Source organism: Vicugna pacos, chromosome 19 (genome assembly GCF_048564905.1).
Source record: "Vicugna pacos chromosome 19, VicPac4, whole genome shotgun sequence".
Classification (NCBI taxonomy): Eukaryota; Metazoa; Chordata; class Mammalia; order Artiodactyla; family Camelidae; genus Vicugna; species Vicugna pacos.
The window spans coordinates 27,272,378-27,297,211 of NC_133005.1; the positions used below are offsets into that span (position 1 = coordinate 27,272,378).

At 49.7% G+C, this 24,834-nt stretch overlaps 2 protein-coding genes and 1 long non-coding RNA gene across 10 annotated transcripts in view; 2 read left to right on the plus strand and 1 right to left on the minus strand.

The window, feature by feature from the left end:
* Positions 1–6,795, plus strand: part of DLGAP4 (DLG associated protein 4) — a 79,124-nt gene extending 72,329 nt beyond the window's left edge. For all 6 annotated transcript variants that reach the window (XM_006202578.3, XM_072944165.1, XM_072944166.1 and 3 more), the window contains 3 exons: positions 2,899–2,990; positions 3,936–4,091; positions 4,941–6,795. In XM_006202578.3, coding sequence (XP_006202640.2) covers positions 2,899–2,990; positions 3,936–4,091; positions 4,941–5,159 — 467 coding nt within the window. In that variant the 3' untranslated portion in view covers positions 5,160–6,795. The remainder of the gene's footprint in view (positions 1–2,898; positions 2,991–3,935; positions 4,092–4,940) is intronic.
* LOC140687423 (uncharacterized) overlaps positions 2,985–24,834 on the minus strand; it is a 40,952-nt gene continuing 19,102 nt past the window's right edge. Inside the window, exons 3-4 of one of the 2 annotated variants that reach the window (XR_012061708.1) lie at positions 3,323–4,824; positions 2,985–3,163 (exon numbers count right to left, since the gene is read on the minus strand). This is a non-coding gene — a long non-coding RNA (uncharacterized lncRNA). The remainder of the gene's footprint in view (positions 3,164–3,322; positions 4,825–24,834) is intronic. The other variant, XR_012061709.1, reaches the window with a different exon arrangement.
* MYL9 (myosin light chain 9) lies at positions 17,058–23,938 on the plus strand. Of its 2 annotated transcripts, XM_006202576.4 has the most exons (4): positions 17,110–17,189; positions 20,331–20,540; positions 22,050–22,211; positions 23,109–23,938. In XM_006202576.4, the coding sequence occupies exons 2-4, from the start codon at positions 20,357–20,359 to the stop codon at positions 23,279–23,281; spliced, it is 519 nt and encodes a 172-aa protein (XP_006202638.1). In that variant the 5' UTR covers positions 17,110–17,189; positions 20,331–20,356; the 3' UTR covers positions 23,282–23,938. The 2 variants fall into 2 exon arrangements, with proteins under 2 accessions (XP_072800249.1, XP_006202638.1); XM_072944148.1 differs by lacking the exon at positions 22,050–22,211 and having other exon boundaries at positions 17,058–17,189.

The window sequence follows — 24,834 nt, forward strand, 5'->3', positions numbered from 1 at the left end:
TTAATTTCAGTTACTGTATTTTTTTCATTCTAGAATTTCCATTTGATTCTTTTTGATAAGATTCTGGTTCTTTGCTGAAATTCCTCGTCATGTCATATATTTTCTTGGACATGTTCACAGTCACTTTAAAGCTCTTGTCCAATAACTCTCATACCTGTATCTCCTGTAGGTCTTTTACTCTTTTCAGGTTTTTCTCTTTTGATGCGCAGTCATTTGGGCCTGTCTCCTGGTGTGCTTGGTAATTTTTATTCAATGCCAGAAACTATATGAGACCTACAGAGATAACTTAAGGCCCAGGACAATTTTCTATTCTTTAAGAAAGGATTTACTTTTGCTTCTTGCGAACAATTAAGAGTAGGGCCAGACCAGCTTAATCCAATATGGGATTGAACTAATTCAGAGCTGGGTTTTGTGACAGGCTGTGGTATTTACCAAGTCTTTCCTCCTTGGCAGACACTGAGCTCCAGTTTTGTCTCTCCTGCATCTTAAGATTGCTGGAAGCTCTGCTCGGCTTGATGCGCTCTCCCCCAAATCCTGTCTGCCTTGGTAGCTCTGGATTCCAGTTTTGGTCTCCCTGTCCCCATAAAACTGCTGCAGGCTCTGCTCAGCTTCTCAGCCTCTTAACCAGGGCTTTCTGCCTGGCTGCTCAGCCACGCAGCCTTGGGGTAACGCCTGAGTATAGTTTCCCTTCTCACTGAAATCTTAGCCTCTCAAACTGATTGCCTTGGTCGTTTTTTAATGCCTTAAAAGAGATTTTGTTGTTGTTGTTTTGGGTATTTTATTTAGTTTTTTTAACTTTTCTGGATGGAAGGGTTCAGTTTGTCTGATAGTAACTGATTTTTCAAAGCCAGACTCAGAAGTCATTAGAGTTTTCTAGTGTTGAATCAGTCTTGTATTACCAGAATAAACCCAGCTAGACTGTGATATATTTTCGTACATCGTTGGACTTTTGTTTATACCTGATTTAATAATTTTGCCTTTGTTCATGGGAGATTGGCTGATAATTCTCCTTTCTCATCCTTGTCCTGGCTTAGTATCAGGGCGATCTAGCTTCCTAAAATGAGTTTGGGGTGGGGTCTTCTATTCATATTCTAAGTCATTTCTTTGAATAAATTTCTTCCATTCTCTCTGTCCTTTTAGAACTCTGATTTATATTGTCTCCCTCTCCCTCCCATGTCTCTCATTTTCTTTTAAATAGTCTCTTTTTAATACATCTAATTGCTTCTTTCATTTCTTAAAAAAATAAGGTACCTAAGTGCAGTCTTACGGTTAGGAATTCTCAGGAGAGACTTTGCCCTTTGTTTCCATTCTACTTTAGACCAAGCCAGGCACACATACCCAACTCCCTACTGGGCGGGGAGGGGGTGGTCATTTTATTCCCAGCAGTTTAGCTATTCATTTAAGGTGTCTTGTTAATCAAGCAGCTGAAGTATTTTGCACCAGCAGCTTTTTCACTCCTATTCTGCTTGTCCTTACCGGTTTTCAGCAGGGTTTTACTCTTTGTGCTGCTTCCAGCGTGGCCCTTGTTTCTGTGACAGCCTGATTTCTTTTCTTGCACAAGTTCCAGAGCTCATGTTTTATCTCCTTCCCTTGTCTTGCACCTCTTTTCAGGGCACCTCTATCTCTGCTTTGAACTTCTGTTTAAATATTTGTGGCTAAATGTCACACTTTTCATCTATTCTCTGGCAGCAACTTTCTGGTAAATGTTCACCTGCCATTTGCTGCTCCTGTAATACTCGTTTAGCTCCTGTGTTGGTTCCTTTTTAATACCTAGTTTCTTAGGGGGTGAAATTCTCCCTTGATGAGCTATTGTAAGTAGGCCATTGTGGGAGCGGAGCCAGGACTGTGACCCAGGCTGGCAGGAACTCCTCAGGCACAGCGATGGTCACAGGGCGCGTTCGTCCTTCGGTCTTGTCTTCTTGGACAACTACAGGGCTGCTCACCACGCAAAGTATGTCTTCATCCCCCCATCCCCACCCACCATGGTGCTAAACCAGGTTCAGGGAAGCTCTGCTGAGGGCCACACCCTCTTTTTATTTCAAGTAAGATTATTGGTTTCTTTCAAGGTATGCTTCTTTTGAAAACTCAAAACTGCCACCTTTATCTGAGCCCTTCAACCCCAAGAATAATCCTTGTGTGGCTATCACTGCACATGGCAGCCTCCCTCAGGCACTGTGCTCTAGACTTCTGCCAAGAGACAGTTGCATTTCGATTTCTTGTTCACTGTTTTGCGTTTCAGTGATTAGAAGCAGGGTGGGCGGGGGGAATAGTATCATCTGTCTGCCTCCACTTTAAAACTGGAACTCACACTAAAGATTTCAACCTTATATTCCTCGGCTGAACACTTCACTCTCCTGTTGGAGTCTATTAGCTTTCATTTAAGACATTTAAATTTATGTTCATGATGAAAGTGGACTGTTCTTGGCATGTCCTGTCTTCTCTCGGGACTCCTGAAATTAGTTGTGTAATCACTTTCTGAAAGAATTTAAGTATGTAAGACAGGGATGATCTGTTCCTTAAAGGTTCTGTAAAAATCTCACCTGCAAAACACATAGGCCTGGTTCTTTTTACTAGGAAAGATGTTTTAACTTCTGCTTCAGTTTTTTAAAAGTTATTGTTCTAATCAGATTTTCTATTTCTTCTTGAGTCTATCTACGAGAGTAATTTATTGCCATACAATGTCCTTAGCAACTAGGGGATGAGGTTCACTTTATGTGTGTGGTTTGCATTTTTCACAATGAGAGTGCATTCATGTGTAAATAAAATGAAGACCGAGTGCCATCACCAGGTAGCAGCTGGCATCCTCAGGTGGGGAGGTGAAAGCCATGACCCTGATCCTACCTTCCACCCCAGCAAACCTTGTGCGCTGCTCAGTGTTTTTCTGCTTCTCTTTCTCAGTCTTAGGAAAAGTCCTCAGTGCTGTGGGCAGTGCCCAGCTACTGATGTCGCAGAAATTCCAGCAGTTCCGAGGCCTCTGTGAGCAAAACTTGGTGAGTGTGGTTCTCCTCCTTCCACAGCGGGGCTGTTAGCCTCTAGGCCTCTGTGACCTCCTCCCTAACATGGAGAAGGTGCTGCTTCCTCGTTGGAAAGATGACAATGGCACATGTCAGTGCCCAGCACGAGAAAAGGGCCAGGAATGGTCCTTTCAGATCTCTAATACCTTCTGAAATAGAAAAGCGACCTCTGTAAAAGCAGCCACATGAAAGTTAAAAATCAGTCAGCAATGATTTGTTTCTATACAACATACTCTGTATGTAAGGTAAGGACTAAAGAAATGCCACCAGTATTAGGCTTGGTGGGTTCCCCTCTCCTTTACCCCCACCTGTTAGGCAGGCAGCTCTCTTCCTGTGGGAGCCTCTGTCCATCTGACCAGGGGCGGTGTACTCCTCAGGGTGGAAGGCAGTGGCGAGTGTTCATCACCAGGACCTTTTGGGGGTGTGGGGGTTGGCTGGGGTAGTCATGATGAGGAACGTGCTGTCAGAGAACAGGATGATGGGAGGGAAACCACATGGATTCTGTAATCATAGGCACCTGGGAGTGATCCTGGCTTCTCCCTGCCTCCTTGTGCGACCATGGCCAGGAACTTCTGCCTCCTCCCTGTAAAATGAGAACAGTTGCCTGCCTGGCATACGTTAAGGACATGAGAGCCTTCCTCACTGTAGCCCTGCAGTGGTGGTGAAGGCCTCAGTCCCCGTGGACCCACTCTCATGATGGGACTGCGTCTTTCTCCCAGAGAGCTCCACCGTCAGGGCCATCAGTGACCAGGAACTGGCTTCATTCACTCAGATACTGACCTGACCTTGGGAACAGGAGAGCAGGACTAGGCCTCAAGAGCCCCTCGACCAGGGTGGGCAGGGCTAGGAGACCACACTTGGGATGGGGTACAGGACAGGCCTCTGCCCTGCTTGCCCCACTGATCCCCCTCTGTCCCACAGAACCCCGACGCCAACCCACGTCCAACAGCCCAGGACCTGGCAGGGTTCTGGGACCTGCTTCAGCTGTCCATTGAGGACATCAGCATGAAGTTTGATGAACTCTACCACCTCAAGGCCAACAGCTGGCAGCTGGTGGAGACCCCCGAGAAGAGGAAGGTGAGCATGGAGCAGTGCGGAGGGGAAGTCCAGGGACAAATTCCTGGTCGGCAATAACGCTGCCCACATCGGTCAGTGCTGCTTGGCTCCCTTCTCCGTGTGTCGTCTTTGAGCTGGGGGCTCACGTCCATCAGTGCGCGGGGTCCATGCTCGGCGCTCGTCCAGCATGCCGTTCGCTCTGCTGTGTAGTTGAGGCTGCCCAACCGAAGCATGCCTCCCTGCCCTGCATGTTCAGAAAATGGGGTTCCTGAGAGACATGCCCACAGCCTGGAGCACTAGGGTAGACATGGCTGTTGGAACTTCAGAGGCAGAAAAATGTCCCTCCTCCTAGGCCCACACTGCCAGGGGGGCAGGGGTCTGGATCCAGCTCTCCCTCCTGGGCCAGCCTCTTCCCTGAGGCTTCCAGCTGTGAAACAGTGGTGCCCAGTGACCCCTTTGGTTATTGAGTACTGGACTGTGACCCTTGTTGAGTTCTGATCCCCTAGAAAAGCATGTGAAATGTGACCTGGGAGTCAAAAGTCCTGAATTTAAATCCCATGTCTGGCTATGGGGTTCCTGTGTGAGTTTCAGACTCTGAATGGTTCAAGGCAGGGGTGGGAATAGGTGATCTGTCTGTACTTCCCTACTAGAATATTCTAGGATTCCAAGCTTGCTTTTTGCTCCTGTGCCGTGTGCTCTTCCCGCCGTCATCGCTGCTTGTGGCTTCCTGGTTCCAGATATGTGTTGCTTGTGCCTGTTGCGGGGAAGCTGGGGTGGAGACTCCAGCTGCCAGCATACGGTGGGTGGTTGTGCCACACAGAAGGTGGCACCTTTATTTTATTTTTCTTCCTCCTCACTGTCTCACTAAAGGAAGAGAAGAAACCACCCCCTCCGGTCCCAAAGAAGCCAGCTAAATCCAAGCCGGCAGTGAGCCGCGACAAGGCCTCTGACGCTGGGGACAAGCAGCGTCAGGAGGCCCGCAAGAGACTCCTGGCAGCCAAGCGGGCAGCTTCCGTGAGGCAGAACTCGGCCACGGAGAGCGCAGACAGCATCGAGATTTATGTCCCTGAGGCCCAGACCCGGCTCTGAGACCGGAAAGCAGGAAGAAATTTTCAGTCATTTCAAAACAAAACAAAACAAAACACAAACTAAATGCGAATGGAACAAAATTTTCTCAACCTTTAGTATGGTTATTCTGTCTAGAGACCCTGAGCCAACTTTCCAATTGACGCATAAAAGGGCTCACGATTTGGCTTTTTTGGGTCCCTTCCAGCTTTAGGTTATGAAGACTTCACACAAAAAAATCAAAAACACAAAACTATAGAACTTTTTTTTCTTCTTGCTGGCCGCGGTGGACTAGATAGATGGACTTCGTTGGGCAGCTCCCCGGCCCAGCCTCCAGACTACGGTCTTTTTACTTGTTCTATCATCTAATGAGAACTTAAACTAGCTTGTTTACAAGATGATGACAGCCCAAGGGCAGCCTTGGGCACCTGCCATGTCCTTCCTTCTTTTCCTGCTGCCCCAGCTCTGACCCTGGAGTTTTCATTCTTACGTTTTTCTCTTTTCCCTTCAAAGCTCACACAGGGGTCACCATCCTGATTATCATCTTTCTGGCTCTCAGCCCTTTTCGTGGTTGAGCCCAGAGGACAGAGAGATGGACACGCATCCCCTCCTCCTCCCCCACCAAGTGCTCACACACAGTCACACACGCGCGCACGCAGATGTAGGTTCCTCTCAGCAGAAGCAGCCCTCCCACTGTGCTCCGCCAGCCCTGGGCAGCGTCAGGCGGGTGACTCGTCTGTGAGAAGACGAGGAGGGTTGAAGTCTTTGCAGGGGAGGAGGGGAATAAGATAAAAACCATAGTTACCACACTCCAGACTCCCGCCTTTTTCTTCTCTCCAGACCCCTCTTCCTTCAGCAAAATGTATGACTCAGAGTGACTAGCTGGGGCCACTCAAGAGCGGGACCCCATTTTCCAGGGGTTGCCTGTCCCTGGCCGAGCCTGTGTACAGTACACGAGGGGCGGGCGGCTGTGTCTGTATGTATGTGTACATATGCACATAGACCTTAGAGTGTATATTTAACAAACGCCCATCTGCTCACCCATGCCCACCAGCGCCACCGCTGGCTCTCGGGGCACCTGGCAGGAGGCGGGTGTGTGAATAGCATATATTTTTACATGTACTATATCTAGGTGTGTGTACCAGTGTGTGTAAAAATATATACCTTGTGTGTAAGCAGCCCCCCTTTTTTTCTGGCCTCCCACCTACCCCCCATCCGGTCATGGGCCCATCTCTCCAGTCTCTGACTTTTCTGTTCTATTTTTTTTTTTACCCCAGTCATCCTTCTCTCTCCCCTGCCCCCAACCCCCACTCCCAGGGTGTCATGAGCCCTGAGCTGCAATGGCCCAGGCCTGCAGGGTGAGGTGGGGGGCAGGAAGAGGGTGAGGCCTGGCCCGCAGTGAGCTCAGTGCATGAGGGCTGCTCTCTCCTGTGTCCGCGACTACGGCATTGGAGACGTCCTCGCATCCAGCACCTGCCACAGGGGCCCCAGGTGACCTGAGGGCCTGCTCTAGGGCCCATTCCAGCTTGGCCGCCGTCTGTGACCTTGGGCAAGTCACTTGACCTCTGTGTGCCTCAACTTCCTCCTCTGTAAAATGGGGACAGTCCCCGCCCCTCCCTACCTCACAGGCATGTTGTGAGAATAAATGAGGTAACGTGTACCAAGGGCTCATGGTGTTATTGCAGCGAGACGGGCCAGGCTGGGATGAGGCGGGTGGAATGGATGCCCCAGGAGACCTAGCCAGACCCCCTCCCACATGGCAGCCCTTTGGAGACAGGCTGACTCGAATGGAAACTCTAATTCCAGCTCTATCACACACCAGCCCTGTGACCCTGGGCAAGAAAGCTAAGCTCTCCGTTCCCTCATCTGGAAGATGTGTGCAACATCTGCTTGCCTGGCTTCCTTGGAGTGAGAAATGTTTAACCAACAGTTGCTATATGGGAGCCAGGATGGGCTGCCTTCGCTGACGACGCGCCCTCTCCATAGACCCCGACTCTGCCTGCACCTCTCCCAGGATAGGGCACTCGCTGCCCCCAGCAGCTGCCCCTCCCCGATGGTTATATGCACTGGATGCACTTCCTGAGCACCTACCGTGCCAGGCCCAGTGCCCACAGGTCACTCACAGAGCTCACACCCCAGTTGGGGAGACACGGAACATGTCATAGGTGAGTTCCTGTCTACTAGAGCAGGTGGTGGAAAAGGAGACGCAGCACAGTGAGGACGTGGGAACCTGACAGCACTGCCCAACTGGCCTGCGCAGGAGCATCTGGTCAAGCTGGGGAGGCCAGTGGGTGTTTAACCAGCTTTGAGGGATGGGAAAGGCAGGCAGGGGAGAACCTGGGGAAGTATGTTCTAGACAGAAGGAACAGTAGGTGCCAGTGTCTGGTGGTAAGAACATGCCTTTTAGAAAGTTCCTGAGCCCGGCTGAGCTGTAGACACCTGGTCTCCCTTGGCCCAACCCAGCTGAGATGCTGGTGACGGCAGGCCCAGGGGAACCTCCTTCCCAGGAACTTCGTTCAGGCTGCTCTGCCCTCCCCAATGAGGCCACTCATCTGCCCCTCCAAACCCTATGGGCCAGACCCCCTGTGCTAGGAGCAGCATGCCCTCATCTCTGGATCCTGGTAGTGGTGGCTGAGTGTCCAGTGACCATGGGTGGCTCTGATCAACCCCTGGGGTTGGTGCCTTCCTGGACCTACCTCTGCCCTAAGACAGGGCTGAGTGACTCAAAGGTAAGTGGACAGGTTTCAGGTTGCCTGGGCACTGAGCCAGGTACTCAGAGGTGTCAGTGAACATAGGAGGGGTGGCCAGGCTGGACTTGAAGGCCGCTGTCCAGCTAGCAAGCCCAGTTCTACCCCTGACATGCCTCGGGGGACTGGGTGGATCCTAGCCCCTCCAGAGCCTGAGCACCCCTGCTGCAGTAGGGGCGGGGCCGTGAGAGTTAGCTCAGGGTCTTGGAGGGCTCCTATACCCCATGTGTCAGAACACGAGGAAGAGGGATACGTCTGAGGTGCAGAATCTGGGCCCCCGCTCCCAGCCCTACTGGTGCAACAGCAGAGAGGACCCCCTCCCCGAGCTAAAAGAAGAGTTTAATGTCCTTTACCCAGAATCACCAGTTGTCAAGACCTTGCCATATTTGCATTGTCCCTCTCAGCAAAGGACACAGACATTCCTCCCAAGCCGTTTAAAAGTAAGTTGCATACACCATGCTGCTTCACCCTGAACACTTCATGCAATGCCTAAGAATAAGGGCATTCCTGCATGACCACGATACCACTGTTACCCTCCTATTTAACAAACGAGCGGCCCTCAAGCACCTTCCTTACTCGGGAGGGTACTGCCCAGACATCAGCACCCACTAGAGCACAGCCGTACTCAGAGGGCCCAGCAGTGTCCTCCAAGACTTTTCCTTTATATCCATCCTGAACCATCACTCACTGCTTTCAGTTATCATGTCTCTTTAGTCTCGTTGAATCAAAAACAGTTTCCCTACTTTTTTTGTTTTTTCTTAACACTGGCATTTTTTTAAGTGTCCAAGAATCTTAGAGAATGTTACATAATTTGGATTTGTATCTTCTCATGACTTAGATGATGCCGCATCTCCTGTACTCTGTTCTGTCAGGGAGGCGTTTGTCACTTCAGGGAAAGGCCAACAGCAGCTTCCCAGAGAAGCTGGGAGTGAGTCCTTGGTTTCTATGTTTCCAAAGCACAATCCTTGAGGGAACAGAGAGGGCCAGAGACAGGACAGGACACACCCTCCTGAATACTGCAGGGTGCTGGGGAAGAGGAAGAGAGTGGAGAAAAGACTGGACGCCATCCCTGGGTCCCTGGAAGCCACCCAGGGGAGGCAGGTCAAAGAGCAGAGAGGCCCAGGTTCCCCTTCAGAACCCCTGCTGCCCCCAGGGTTTGTGGGTCCCCAAGCCTTGCAGAGTCCCCACCCCATAGCTGAGAACAGAGAAAGAAGGCTTGGCCACAGCCAGGAGCAGCACTAGACTCGGGCCTTATGGCCAGGACAGCAAAGCCACTGCCACCAGTGGTCTGAGAGCCAGAGACTAAGACCATGTGGACGTCAGCATGAGCAAGTGCTGCAGAGGACCCCCCAGACCGCCTGCGATTAAGTTCTACCACCAGCACTGAAGCGGGGTTTATAAGAGAAATTTAAAATGAAGTTGTATCTCCTGGCTGATCTGAAAAATCAATGTGGTCCACACAGCCCTTCCTTATGGCAGTCAGAGTGACTCCTCAAAAGTCCCCTCTGCTCAGGGCTCTTCATAGCCTTCCCAGTACCAGCAGGAGAAAATCCAGCCTCTTCACCTTGGCCTTCGAGGCCCCTGACCATGTTTCTAGGTGCACTTCCCACAGGAGCCCATCCTCTGCTCCCTGCCTTCCAGCCTCACCTCAGGCCTTGCGAGGGAGCCATGGCTCCCCCACCAATGCGTCTACTCCTTCCTCAGCTCTCAGGCCAGCTGGCATTTCTGCAGGAAAGCCCTCCCAAAGCACCTCAGCCAGGCCAAGCTGGTGCAAACCCCCTGCCCTACCCTCAGAGCATGAGAGTCACTCCACTTGTCTTTGTTGCTGCCACTGATGCAATGATACTTAGATCTGTGAGATTACACGTGAATATCTGTCTCCACCAGGAGACAATGGGCTCCCTAGGGGCAGAAATAAAATTTTTTCACCAGTCTCAGTGCCTGGCACAGAGGAGAGACTCAAGAACTATTCCCTAAATGAATGACCTTGTTGGAGGGAAGGCAGGATGTGACTTCACAGAGAAGGTAATATTTGAGCTGGGCTTTGAAGGATGAGCAGGAGTTCTCCAATCTGTGGCAGGGAAGAGCACGGCAAACACAGGCAGAAGTGGAGACCATTGCTGCTCAGGGAGCAGGCTGGTGCTAGCCAGGCCTTCAATGACAGATTAAGTAGAGAGCTTTTATCAGCTTTGAACAGAGCAAGGGCATTTCTTTCCACAGAACCCAGCTTCCCATAAGACAGGAGCCCCCCAGTCCCAGCCTCCGTGGAGCCATGGTACCCTGATGACCCAGTCAACATCAGGGTTTATCTCCAAAACATGTCATTAGACCCCAGGCCTGGTGAAGCCCAGGTGACCAACAGGGGACATGGGCCCTTGAAGACCTTCAACTGCTAATGGCTTTAACCTTCTATACCTTAACAACTCCTACATCTCAATCTACAACCTGTACCTTTCCTTGAACTTTACACTTTCCAGTCACCATCTCCACTTAGATGTCTAACAGGTAATCTCCAAGTTAACATGTCCACCATCTAGTAAAAGTAAAAGGATGTGAGAAGGGTTAGAAAAATCACCATTTGACAACCACCATAGGAACAACTGAATCATCAGTGCATGTTGAAAGTCATGGGTAGAAGTTTGATGAACAGAATATTTAGTCTCAAAAGAGCACCCCACAAATTACATATTAATGAACATATTAATTACAAAAGGGAAAAATAGTAATTTTCTGATGAATGAATTTGCCAGACACTAGATGGCCAAAGTTATTATTACCAGTGATGGAAAAAATTTAAATCATACATCTCCTGATAAGATGCACTGAGAAGGGCACAGCATCACTTCCATGATACTCCTGTCAAAAATCCGTAAGCTGAAGCTAATCTTGAGGGAACACCAAGTAACTAGCCTAGACTCTCCAAAAATGTCAGTGCATGAAAGACATAAAAAAGCTAAGGAAAAGTTCCAGATTAAAAACATGTAAATAGATGCAGAAAAAACCTCTGATAAAACCAAACACCTTTTCATGATAAAACACTCAACAAATTAGGATAAAAGAGCTGATAACGGATATCCAAAATAAAAAATCCATCGTTAACAACATATTTAATGGTGAAAGATTGAAAGCTTTCCCTCCAAGATCAGAAACAAGACAAAGAGGTCCGTTCTTGCCATTTCTATTCAACATTGTACTGGAGATTCCAGCCAGGGCATTTAGGCAAGAATGAATTTAGACTGAATAAATGAATGGATGGCATCCAAATTGGAAAGAAAGAAGTTAAATTATCTCTATCTGCAGATAACATGATCTTTCATATAGAAAATCCTAAAGTATCCACAAAAAAAAAACTATTAAGAGTTAAAAAACGAGTTCAGCAATGTTCCTGGAAACAAGATCAAAATACAAAAATCAATTGTATTTCTACTGTTATCTAATAAAAAATAAATATTTGGTCTTTGTCTTTGATTCCTGGCACATAGCTCCTAAAATCCTTAGAATCTCTGGTGTGATGAGTGTATTTTGTACGCTAATGAGGACTAGCAACTGGGGTCCCTTGATAGCTTCAGGATAAGGGCTGGTTGCCAGAAAGACCAAGGTATGTTTAGAGGGTTGGAACTTTCAGCCTCACTCCCCAGCCTCCAGGGAGGGAAGAGGGGCAGGAGATTAAGTCAATCATCAATGGCCAAAGATTTAATGATGCTTCTGTAATGAAACCTCCATTTAAAAAAACCCTAAACAACAGAGTTTGGAGCACTTCTAGGCTGGCGAACACTCCAAGGTGCTGGGAAGATGGCACCCCTGGAGAGGGCATGGAAGCTCTCGCCTCCCAGTACCCCGACCTGGCCCTGTGCATCTCTTCCACTTGGCTTTTCCTGAGCTGTATAATTTATAGTAATGTGATAATAGTAACTAAACTGTTTTCCTGAGGTCTGGGAGAAGTTCTAGGAAATTATTTACCCTGGTGGGGAGGGAGGGATGTGTAGCAACCCCTAATCTACAGTCAAGTAGGACAAAAGTGTGGGTAACCTGGTGACCCGATACGTGCACCTGGTGTCTGATGTGAGGGCAGTCTTGTGGGACTGAGCCCCGAAACCTGTGGAGTCTGACGCTAACTCCAGGCAGTTAGGGTTGGAATTAAACTGAATTGTAGGCCAGTTGGTGTCCAGAGAGTTGGAGAATTAGTTGGTGTGAGGGAAAAACCTATATATTTTGCGTCAGAAGTGTTGTGAGTAAAGACAGTTGAACTACCAATAAACACTCTGAAAACGAATTTAGGAAAATAATTCCATTTACAGTAGAATCAAAAAGAATAAAATATTTAGGAATACATTTAACAAAAGAAGTAGAAGACTTGTACACTGAAAATTACAAAACATAATTAAATTTTAAAAGATCTAAGTAAAAGGAAAGGCATTTCATGTTCATGGATCAGAAAACTTAATGTTAAAATGGCAATACTCCCCAAAATTAATCTTCAGATTCAACACAATCTCTATCAAAATCCCAGCTGCCTTTTCTGCAGAAATTGACAAGCTGATCTCAATTCATATGAAAATGCAAGAGAGTAAACAATCAAACCACCTAGAAAAAAGAAGAACAAAGCTGGAAGACACACTTACTGATTACAAAACTAAAGCAATCAAGATTGTGTGACACTGACTTAAGGGTAGACGTATATGTCAATGAAGTAGAATTGAGAGTCTAGAAATAACCCACACATTTATGGACAACTGGTTTTCAACAAGGATGTCAAGAAAATTCAGTGTGGAAAGAACAGTCTTAGCAAATGGTGCTGGGATGACATGTAAAGGAAGGAAGTTGGACCCTTACCTCACACCAGATACAATATTAACTTATAGTGATTTGAGACCTAAATTTCAGAGCTAAAACTATAAAATTCTTAGAATAAAACATAGGTGTAAATCTTCACGACCTTGGAATAGGCAATGGTTTCTTGGATATGACAACAAAAAGCACGAGAAACCAAAGGAAAAAAAAAACTTCATCAAAGTTCAAAACACTTATACTTCTTGCAACAAGCAAAACTAAAAGATAATTCACAGAATGGGAGAGAATATTTGAAAATCATGTATCTGGTAAGAGTGTAGTAGCTAGAATATATAAAGCACCTTTGCAACCCAACAACAAAAAAAGAAAGAAATTTTAAAATGGGGTAAATCTCTGAATAATTATTTCTCCAAAGAAGATACACAAATGTCCATGGGGGCAGAGGCATAGCTCAGTGGTAGAGCGTGTGCTTAGCATGCCTGAGGTCCTGGGTTCAATCCCCAGTGCCTTCATTAAAAAAAAAAAAAAAAAACCTAATTTCCTCCACTCCAAAAACAAACAAACAAACAAAAAAAAACAAGAAGATATACAAATGTCCAATAAGCACATGAAAAGATGTTCAACATAACTAGTCATTAGAAACGCTAATCAAAGCCACAATGAGATACCACTTCACACCAAGTAGGATGATTAGAAGGCTAGTGTTGGTGAGGCTGTGGAGAAACTGGAACCCTCACACATTTTTGGTGGCAATGCAAAATGATGCAGTACTGAGGAATAGAGTTTAGAAGTCCCTCAAAAATTTAAACATTTAAGATACCAAATGACCCAACAATTCTACTCTTAGATATCCATCAAAAATGTGAAAATATACATCCACACAAAAACTTACACCCCAGTGTTCATAGCAGCAGTATTCATAATAGCTAAAAACTGTAAACAACCCAAATATCAATCAACTGATGAATACGTAAATAAAATGTGGGATATCAACAGAATACTATTCAGCAATAAAAAGAGTTAAGTACTGATACATGGTATAACATGCGTGAACCTGGAAAACATTAGGCTAACTGAAAGAAGCCAGTCACCAAAGGCCACATATTATGATTCCATCTACATTAAATTTCCAAAGTAAACAAATCCAGAGACCGAAGGTAAACTGGCATTTGCCAAGGCATGAGGGGGCAGGGGAGATGGGGAATGACTGCTGATGAATATGGAGTTTCTTTGAGGGTGATGAAATGTTCTGAAATTACAGTGGCGATGGTTGTATAACTTTGTAAATGTTATAAAGCTACCTAATTATATACTTGAAAAGGGTGGATTTTATGGTATATAAATTATATAAATTAAAAATATTTAAACAGAGAAGTCCACGGAATGGGAGAAAATTTTTGCAAATCACATATCTGATAAGGGGTTAATATCTAGAATAGTTAAAGAACTCTGACAACTCAAAAACAAAAAACAGCCTGATTTTTAAATGGTAAAGAATTTGAATAGATATTTCTCCAAAGAACATACACAATTTGTCAATAAGCATATGAAAAGATGCTTAACATTATTATGGAACAAATCAAAACCACAATGAGATATCACTTCATACCCAATAAGATGACTATTAAAAAAGAATAGAAAATCATAAGACATTAGTGAGGATGTAAGAAATTAGAACCCTTGTGCACTGTTGGTGGGAATGTAAAATGGTACAGCTTCTATGAAAAACAGTATGGCGGTTCCTCAAAAAAAAAATTAAAACAGAATTACCGTATAATTCAGCAACTTTATTCCTGGGTATATACCCCCAAAGAATCAAAAGCAAGGGCCTGAAAAGATACTGTACCACACCCGTATTAACAGCAGCAGTATTCACAAATAGCCAAAACATGGAAATAACCCAAATGTCCGTGGACAGATAAATGGATAAGCAAAATGTGGTCTCTCCATACGATGGAATATTATTCAGCCTTTAAAAAAAGAAGAAAATTCTGACATATGCTATAAGATGGATGAATCTTGAAGAAATTATGCTAAGTGAAATCAGCCAGTCACAAAAGGACAAATACTGTATGATTCCACTTACACAAGGTACCTAGAGTCGTCAAATTCATAGAGACAAAAAGTAGAATGATGGTTGCTCAGCAGTTGAGGGAAGAGAATGGGGAGTTTAATGGCTACAGAATTTAAGTTGGGGAAGATGAAGTAGTTCTGGAGATGGATGGTGGTGACAGTTGTGCAACAATGTGATTGTACTTAATGCCACATAACTGTATACTTAAAAATGGTTAATTCGTAAACTTTGTTATTTTACTACACACACACACACACACACACACACACACACACACACACACACACAGAGGGAAATCAAAGAAATATGATAACCCTGGACCGGCTCCTGGATAAGGAAAAAAAATTTGTAAAGGACATTATCGGGATAATTGGCAAAATGTGAATATGGATTATATTAGATAAGCACACCTGTAACATATAATACTGTACATCAACTATACTTAAATAAAAACTTTTCCTGATTTTAGTCATTGTATTATGGATATGTAATAGAATCTTCTTTTTAGGAGATACTGAAGTATTCCAAGGTAAAAGGGCTTGATGTGTGCAAGTCACTCTCAAATGATTGAGGGACACACACACACACAAGAGAATATAATAAAGCCAAATGTTAACAACTGGAGAATCTTGATGAAGTAGCTCTTTATACAGTTCTTATAACTTTTATTTTAAGCTTGAAACTATTTCAAAATGAAAGTTTTAAAAGCTAGTATGTCCAAAACAGAACTTCTGACGTCTCACCAAAACTGCTCCTTCCATAATCAACTCATCTTAGAAAATAGCAGCTTTCTCTCCAGCTGCTCACACCACAACCCTTGGAGTCTTCCTTGACTCTCACACACATTCCAGTCCATGCAAAAATCCTACTGGGTGCAACTTCAGTATCTGTCTAGAACCCCTCCCCTTCTCCCACTTCATCACACTAGTTTGGACACATCATCCTGCTGAACAGCTCCTCACTGGTCTCCCACCCCCGTCCCCCACCCCAGAGCGATTCAGTTAAAACAAATCAGACCTGCCACCTTTCTGCTCAGAACTCTCTGATGTCTAACAGTGGCCTACAGGGAGCCCAGGGCTAGGTCCCTACTGCTTCTCAGGGCTCATCTCCCACCCGCCTCCCCTCAGTCACACTCACCTCCTGCTGCTCCCTGCCAGTGAGCTGGGCAAGCTCCCCCTGCTGGGTTTCTGCCTCAGATGTCCACTGGGCAGCATTCAGTCCCTCACCTCCTTCAGGTCTGCCCACATGTCACCTCCTGGGAAGCAACTCCCACCTCCTGTTACTCTCTCTCCTCATCCTGTTTTATTCTCCTTCAAGGCACTTATTTCTACCCTCCAAGCCATGTAGCTCATAGTATTTCCCTCCACAAGAACAAATGCTTCCTGAGTCAGATAACTTTAGTTCACAGCTATTTCCCCAGCACCCAGCACAGTGCCTGGCAGGTAGCAGGTGCCAGGTAATATTTATAGAGTAAGTAACTGGGCGTTGAAAAGTTCCTTGAGAATGTCTGTGTTGGATCAAAGGGAGCCAGGAGAGAGCAGTGAGGGAGCCCAGGTAGGGGCTGATGGGTAAGGAATCCTTTGCGGGTCAAGATGGACAGGGCCTGATGCCCGATTGCAGAGGGGATGAGTCTGTCCTCCCAGACTCCATCCTCCGACTCAGGTCAACAAGAAGAGGGGAGGGGGTGTGCTCTCCAGCAAGAATGAACCCGGGGACCCCCAGCCCCTGCTCCTCTCGCTGGCTCCCCAGGGGCCATGTGGCTCTTTCTGGTGACTCTTTAGCTGAATCCTCACCAGCACCCTCCCATTTTACAGGTGAGGAAACAGGGCAGCTGAAAAGGAGAGTGATTTGGCTGAGGTGGGCTGTCCCCAGCATGGTCCTATCCAACCCCCACGATCGATAGTCCCACACCCGCAGGGCCTGACTGGTGCCTCTGCCTGAGGATAATGGGTCCTCTCTGACACGCCTCTTCTCTGGGACTGGAAAAAAGCCATACTTGGTCTGGTGTAAGGAAGCCTTCCCACGGGAATGGGCCGGACAACTGGCCTTGGGGCGTGGGGGGGAAGGTGGGGGTAGGGTCTGAGGTCTGGAGACCCCTGGATGTTCTGCCCGCCTCGCTGGAGAGGAAGGGCCAACCCAGATAAATCCCCTTCCTTCACCCCCATCATCTCCCGGGCCCACGATGGGGAAGCCCCTCACAGCCCGGGGGTTCACCCAGGAGCACCCCCACCTCCCCGTGCGTGGGTGGAAGCCAAATAAGGCCGGGCTGCCGCGGCCCCGCCCCCGCCCCGCCGCGCACATTCTTCTGCCTTGTAAGGCCGGGCGCTACGCCCCGCCCCGCGCCCCCACCGCGCCCAGCCCAGACCCCACCGACCGACGCGACAGCCCCGGCTCCGCACCCGCTCCGCTCAGCGCACCGAGCCAGCGCCTTCTCCGCACCAGGTGGGAGCCCGGCCGCCCGGGTGGTTTAAAGTAGGCGGTGGGATGGCCACGGCTGGAACTTGGGGACGCAGGGGGTTGTCGGAGGGTCTCTGGGCTCGTGGGGCAGGGCTGCGAGGTGGGGCTGGACAGCAGGGAGACTGTTCTGGGCTCTGAGAACGAGTGGGCTTGTGGCGAGGGAAGAGTGTCAGGTCCTGCCCCTTTACTGTGAAGTTAGAGATGCCAAGCCCAGAGCTCGCGGTGCTTGGGAGGTCGGGAGGGGGCTGTGGTCACTGGTGTTCCCTGCCCTAGTGGACCCATGTGTGTCACAGACAGGAAACTGAGCCCTATCGGGCTCCTCAAGTCCCCTCCAGAGCATCAGTGTCCCCTCATCCATCTCCCTGGGGCAGGAAAGAGGGATGGAGACTGGGGTAACCTCTGCCCATACACACCAAGACTGACCATCCGGGCCTGTCCGGTGAGGAATGTCTGCCCTGTGGGCTTACCCCCGACTCCAGGGGTCCGCACAAGGACCTGGGCTGCAGGAACTGGTCCCCAGCTCCTTCCTAGCCCTCCAGCTGCTCCTGAAACTCTCAGGAAAGATTCAATTAACTCTGCCTCAGATGAGGTGAGTTTATCAGCGAGGCATCTAGCACTGCTGGCCATAAGGACCACGAGGTAGGGGGGAATACAAGCCTTGCCTTTGCTGATACAGAAGGATTTCAGGCACCAGAGCGGGGAGGTGGCACCCAGTTGTAGCCAGGCCACGTACCAACTGTATCTGACCCCTGGTGTCTAGGACCCCTAGGAGGGGGACGCGACAGCCCCAGGGCTAAGAGCCTAGCCTGTCTCTGACCCCAGTCCCTCAACCAAGACTAGAAACTGCCTCTGGTCACAGAGCATCCTCAGCCCCTCAGCTGCCAGAGGCCCACCATGAAGGACCATTTGCCACCCCCTGACCCAAGCCCAGCCAGGGGTCCTGGCTTCCAAGTGGACTCTTTCCCTCTCATGGGTGCCATTTCTTGGGCCTCAGTTTTTTTAATGGCACAGCTAGGGGGCACCTCACTCTGTGCACCCTGCTTCCTAAGATTGGTGGGATGGACAAACTAAAGTTCAGTGCTCTAAGCTCTGTCATGGCCCCTGTACAGAAGAGGGTGGGGGTGGTCATGGAGACCAAGGGGTTAAGCCAGGATCAGAACAGGGGGCGAGCTCTTGGCCACTCCTGCCCCTGGTCCTGGCTTTCTCTCTCCTGCCATGTCTGCCCTACAACTTTACAGACGGTGGTAGTGACAGTGATGATGACCATCACAGCCTCTGCTGGGCACAGTAGACTCTTTCTCAGCTGCCTTCTGTGGGTGCCATGAGTCAAAGTTCCCAGAGAACACCCAGTTTAGGGAAGGATTGGGCCCTTCGAAGCATGAACCACAGGAGAGGATGGCACTCCATACCAATGGCACCATCCCAGTGCCACCCAGGTCATGGGTGAGAGAGGCTTTTGTCTACCTTCTCTGAACCACGTGAGAAACATCGAGGGCCAGGTGTGTCAGTTCCGGGGGATACAGCAGCCAGCATCTCAGGACTACAGGCAGCTGTGGCCCTGGGGAAAGGCTGAGGCTGGCCAGTATCCCATTTCAGGGTTTAAGATCTTAAAGACAAAAGACCAAAAATGACTTGAATAGGGTCATGGGATAACGGCCTGGAGACAGAGCAAGGAACACTCATAACCATATAATTTGGGGTGAAAAACAAGTAGGGAAGTCTTCCTGGAGATCCTCCACCAAGGGACTCAGGGAAGAGGAAAAGGAGGGGCAGCGGTCCTGGAGCCTCAGCCAGGCCCACAACCACACCCAGCGCAGGGGTACACAGCCCTAGGTCTTCAGGCTCACAGTCCTCACAAGCCATGACATGGGTTCAGGGAAAGAGCCCCTTGCTGGGCCTCAGTTTCCCCATCTGTACAGTGGGGCCAGTAGAATGGCCACAGTTGCCCTCACAGTCATTCATTAAACAAGCATCTATTAGCCTACCATGGTTTTATGTGCAAATCGGGATTTACACCTGCCCTGATTGACTGTGAAGGAGAGATATCTTTAAGTGCTTATTGTGAAAGCTGGGGGGCGGCGGGATTGCTCCCCAAAGGATGTCTGAAGACTGGGCTGGAGAAAGAAGGGCGTTCCAAGGAGAAGGACCAAGAAGGAAAGTCTGGGGGTGTCTGGGGAGCAGCCAGTGGCCCACCTTGGCAGGATCACAGGCGGCAGGAGGGATGCCATGGCCAGTCAGAGAGAAGGGCAGGAGGGTTCCCACGGGGCCCTGAATGCCAGGCTGAGGGGCCCAGACTTGCTGCAGGTGGGAGGGAGTGGCAGGAACCTTCAAGGGCTTCAAGGTGAAGTGACAGGTGCAGGTCTGGGTCTGTCTGCAATGGGAGAGGCTGGCTGGAGGCTCGGAGGCCAGGTCTAAACAAGGGTGACAGGAAGCTGGGGTTCTGGGAGAGTCCTCACTGAGGAGTGAGAATAATGAGTAGGGCCCAAATCAGACCTCTCACCCACCCTGAGGGGCTGGTCAAGTGTGGCAGGTTCGGGGAAAGGAAACTGCCCAGCACACTGGCCTTCCAGAACCTCCAGAGCAGGGAGGGCAGAGGGATGAGGAGGAGAAGAGAGGATGAGGAATGTCAGGAATGTGGGGCCCGCTGACCCAGCTCCTTCCTGCTGGTGGGGGCAGGGAGCCTTGGGGCCTCCCACAAGTCAACCCACCTTGTCGCCTGGAGGGAGATGGACAGTGTATAAATGCTATTAAGGATTAAAGGAGATAAAGCACCAAAATGGTTGGCACTGAACCCAATCCTAAGTGTCTCACCCAAACAGCCACAGCAAAAATAGCTTACTCTGTGCTTGGCACCATTCCAGGGGCTTCTCGGGCAATAAGTCAATTAATCCCTCCAGCTGGGCACTCCTGTCCCATTCCCAGATGTGGAACCTCAGAGAGGTTGAGGAAGTTGCTTAAGATCACACAGTGCCCACGCTGTCTGCTTCTGTGATGAGCTGTGTGGCGGGAGTCCCAAACCTGTGGGAGCATGAATGCCAGGCCTAGGCAGTAACAGCTGAGCTGGGGTAGGCCAGAGAATCTCTGGCCTGTGGTCACAGTCTCTTCCCCAACACCCACTGCCTGCAGGAAAGCCCCACACACGTGCAGCCAAGATGTCCAGTAAACGGGCCAAGGCCAAGACCACCAAGAAGCGACCACAGCGGGCCACATCCAACGTCTTTGCGATGTTTGACCAGTCCCAGATCCAGGAGTTTAAGGAGGCCTTCAACATGATCGACCAGAACCGAGATGGCTTTATTGACAAGGAGGACTTGCATGACATGCTGGCATCAATGGGTGAGCAGGGGCAGGGGGCTGTAAGTGGGCCCAGCAAGGGCTGCTCATCCCTAAGGAACACTTCCTGTGCACTGACATGAGGTGCCCACCTGGAGAATAGCTGCCATCACTTTCAACATTTAGTAGATAGGGAAACTGTGGCACAGAGCAGTTGGGCACTGGACTTGGACCCAGATAAGCCCACTCCACGACAGAACTATCTCAGGCAGACTGTAGATTGTGCTGCCTGGTACCATTTCATTTAAAGAAAGGGATCAGTGACTAAAAGAAATTTTGAACTGCACAGACTTCCTATTGTACAGATGGGGAAACTGAGGCCTAGAGAGGGAGGCCAGAACACCTCCCCATTCCTTCAGAGGTTACCTGTGTCAGGCCCTGAGAGACTAACTCCAGTGACTTCCCCAGAATCAGCACCTTAGAGCTGAACAGACTCAGAAATCTAGTACATTTTATCATTGCTCAGATGGGGACACTGAGGCCCAGAGGCCAATCCTCCAGACACCAGCACCCACTTGTGGCTCTACTTCCACATCCCTCCCCATGTGCTGGCCACAGACAACCACCCTCAGCCCCAGCTCCTGGCACCCCTTCATCCGGTGAGAGCATCTGGGCCAGACAGTGGCTGGGGGAGGAGGGCTACCCTGAAAAATCCACACTCCATTAGTAGCTCATTTCAGTGGTCCACAGATCAGTCATAGCCTTCTGGTTAAGAACATTATCCTCAGGTTGAAAACAAGAGCAGCAAATAATAGATAAAATAACAGGAAGCAGCTCTGCAGATACTATCTCAAATCTAAAGCAATCCTATTAGGTAGATGTGATTATCCTTCCCACTTTATAAATGAGGAAACGGAGGCTCAGAGAGGTTAAGTAATCTGCCCAAGGTCACACAGCTATTGAGTGGTAAAGCTAGGATTTGAACCCCACAGTTGATTCACGTCCATGAGGCTGTGCCAATCATTATTATGTGCATTTTATAGCCATTGCCTTCTTCATCTTCACAATTCTAAAAGGCAGAGGAAATAAGCATAGAGCTGGGATTCAAACCCTAGCCTGTGTGACACCAAAGCTCACCAGTTTAACTACTTTTGAAACCGTGCCTGGGATCTGGCTGCCTAGGTTCAGATGCTGGCTCCACTGCTGACTTGCTATGTGACCTAGGACTAGTCACCCCATCTCTGTGCCTCAGATCTCACAGGAGGATAAGAGCACTGACCTCACAGGTGGTGAAGTTAATGCGATAAGGCACATGGAGCACCAGACACAGAGAGCAGTCAGCAGGTGTGGGCTCTCACACTTCAGAGAGCATTATGGATGGTGGATACCCAGACCAGAGGAGGAAACTGGTCAAGGCAGCCAGGAGAGCAGGGTTGGGGAGGAAGCCATCAGAAAGCCGGCCGTCCCAGAAAGATGCTTTACAGTTTAGAAAACTTACTGTGGGGGCGTGAAGGAAGGGGACAGGGAGGGGATGGGAGGTGACAGCAGGCACGAACGCCCCCCCAACCACAGGGAAGAACCCCACGGACGAGTACCTGGAGGGCATGATGAGTGAGGCCCCGGGGCCCATCAACTTCACCATGTTCCTCACCATGTTCGGGGAGAAGCTGAATGGCACGGACCCCGAGGACGTGATCCGCAACGCCTTTGCCTGCTTCGACGAGGAGGCCTCAGGTCAGCAGCCTCTGGATGGAGGCCTGGACAGAGCTGGGGCTGAGCACCTCCCCCAGGCCCGCCTCCAGCGGCATATGCAAGTGGGACTGGGCATGCTGGGACTTCAGGGCCCCTTGCCGTCAAAGGCCAGGACAGAAATCATCTGTCTGCTGGTTTCTGTCACTAGAACTATAAAAGCCATGCTGCTTTCCTGGTTTCTCTCCCAAATGCTAAACTAAAACAGCCCACATCCACCAAGCCTTTCCACTTAGTTCACCTGTTGGCCCAACACACTTGGCCTCTGCTTTTGACCTTTCCAGAAACCAAACCATTTCAGGCCCTTCTGGCCAACAAGGTACAGAAGTCAACCCCCATCTTCAGATCTTCCAAAGGGCTTTCTATCCCACAGCTCGTTTTTCCCAGGAACGGGCCAGAGTGACGCCAGCAGTAGTCATTTCAGTAGTTTCTCAAGGGCAACAGGTGCACCACAGACCTGAGCATATTCAGTTCATTTTCCTGACTTCCTTAACAGTCCCCTACCAGGTTGGCATATTTTCATCCCCATTTTCCAGATCAAAGAGAGGTTAAGTAACTTGCCCAAGGTCACATAGCTAGAAAGAAGGGGGATAAGCACTCAAACTCAGGCAGTAGAACTCCGGGGCTCACACTCTTAAAGCAAGACACAGTCGGCACCTCTGCCCCCGACAGCCCCAGGTCCCCCTCAGGAACACGCCGCAGACAGTCCCACTGTAGAACTCTTCCCTCTGGAGCCCCCAGCGAACTCAAACTGAACAAAGACCAGGGCTGTGGTTTTTCCTGGCCCCTCCCCTACAAGGACTGGTGGGGGGCCTAGGGGTAGGGGGTGTTAGGTGTGTCCCATCCCAAGTGCCTGTCTCATGGCCCTGGCCCTGCCCCCAGGTTTCATCCACGAGGACCACCTTCGGGAGCTGCTGACCACCATGGGTGACCGCTTCACAGACGAGGAGGTGGACGAGATGTACCGCGAAGCACCCATTGATAAGAAAGGCAACTTCAACTACGTGGAGTTCACCCGCATTCTCAAACATGGTGCCAAGGACAAAGACGACTAGGCCACCCCAGTCCCCCATGCCAGGCCCCTGTCCCAGTCACGTGCTGCCCCGTACACTGTCTGCACCGGCTCTATGCCCATGAGCCCACAGGACCCTCTCAGGGGCTCCTCCCTCTTAGGGGTTAGGAGCCCAGCTCACAGGGGAGGAAACAGGCCGAGAGCACACAGTGCCAGGCAAGGGGCACATCGCCAGTGCAAGGCAGGTGTTCCCACCATGAACCTCCAAGGAAACACCATCTTCTTGGGAGCTAGGCCAGAGGGCTGGACCTGGAGGCACCAACAGACAGCCCCTCAAGAAAGCCCAGGCCTCAGGTGTTGCCTGCCCACTCCCAGGCTGCTCCCCACAGGAAGGGCCCTGCATCCTGGTCTGGGAAGCCATGTCATGTGCACCCCCATGCAGGGCATGAAAGCCCTTCCCCAGCCACTGTCACAAACACACCAACCTCACTAAGGTCCCTTCTCAGAGGACAGGATGCCAGACCCCTCCCCTGCACCCTGCCCAGCCACCAGGACACCACCCCTCACAGCATGCTCCAGAAGATGCATGTAGAGTGGACATTTGTCCCCAAGAGGCAGAATCTCTAATAGAAGGCTGAGCACTGCTTCAGGTCTGTGTGTCTGTGGTTGGGGTGAAATAAAGGAGCCTGTAGGCCCCAAACACTGTCTCACTCTCTCCTCCCATACACAGTGGCTGCCCCCATCCTACCCCCTGGGCCAGGGAAGGCTCAGCTGAAACCAGATCAACAGTGGGCAGCAGACCAACATGCTGAGGGGAAAAGCTCTCCTGAGAGAGAGAGGACAGAGTGGGGAAGACCCTCAGGAATCACCATAGCAAATGCCAGTTGGGGGCGCTGAGCCTCTGAGTGAATGACAGGGACACTGACATCAGTGCCTGGGGCATAAGAGGAGTGAAAATACTGGATGAATGCACAGAGAGTCAATAGGGACAGGGACCGCCTGAGGTCACCCAGTGGGTCTGGGGCGAAGGGAAAGCTGGACCCTGGCCTCTGGACCTTCCATGGAGCTCAGGCCAGGGCTGGACACATCCCATCTGACCCCCAGCAGGGAGCAGATGCTGGGCCAGCTTGGTCCTGCTGCCTTCCCTAAGGGTCACCCAGAGCCAGCCAGCCACAGCACATGGCAAAGGTCCAAGATACAAGCCAAGGGAGTGCTGAGCATTAAGGGACACTGCAGTGATCCGGGAGGCCCTAACCTTCCACAGGTCTCTGCCCCTACTAGCTAAGCCCTGGTCAAAGCCCCATGAAATCCCTCCTCTTGCCCCCAGATTGAGCCCAACAAGTCCTTGATTTCAGATGGAGCCAGCCCAAACAAGTTCCAGCTAGGTCCAAATACTTCCCAGACTCAGTCCTGACCACACCACACCCTGACCCTGGCCCCAGGAGAAAGTGCAAAGGGAGGCATAAATCAGGCCAGGTTCCCTCCGGCAGAGGAAACCACTGAGGTCACAGCTAAAGGGCCTCTAGGTCCCAACAGGAGAAAGAGCCTGAGCTGTGACTCCCTTCACCATCAACCCAGAGACTCCAAGGAAGCCAG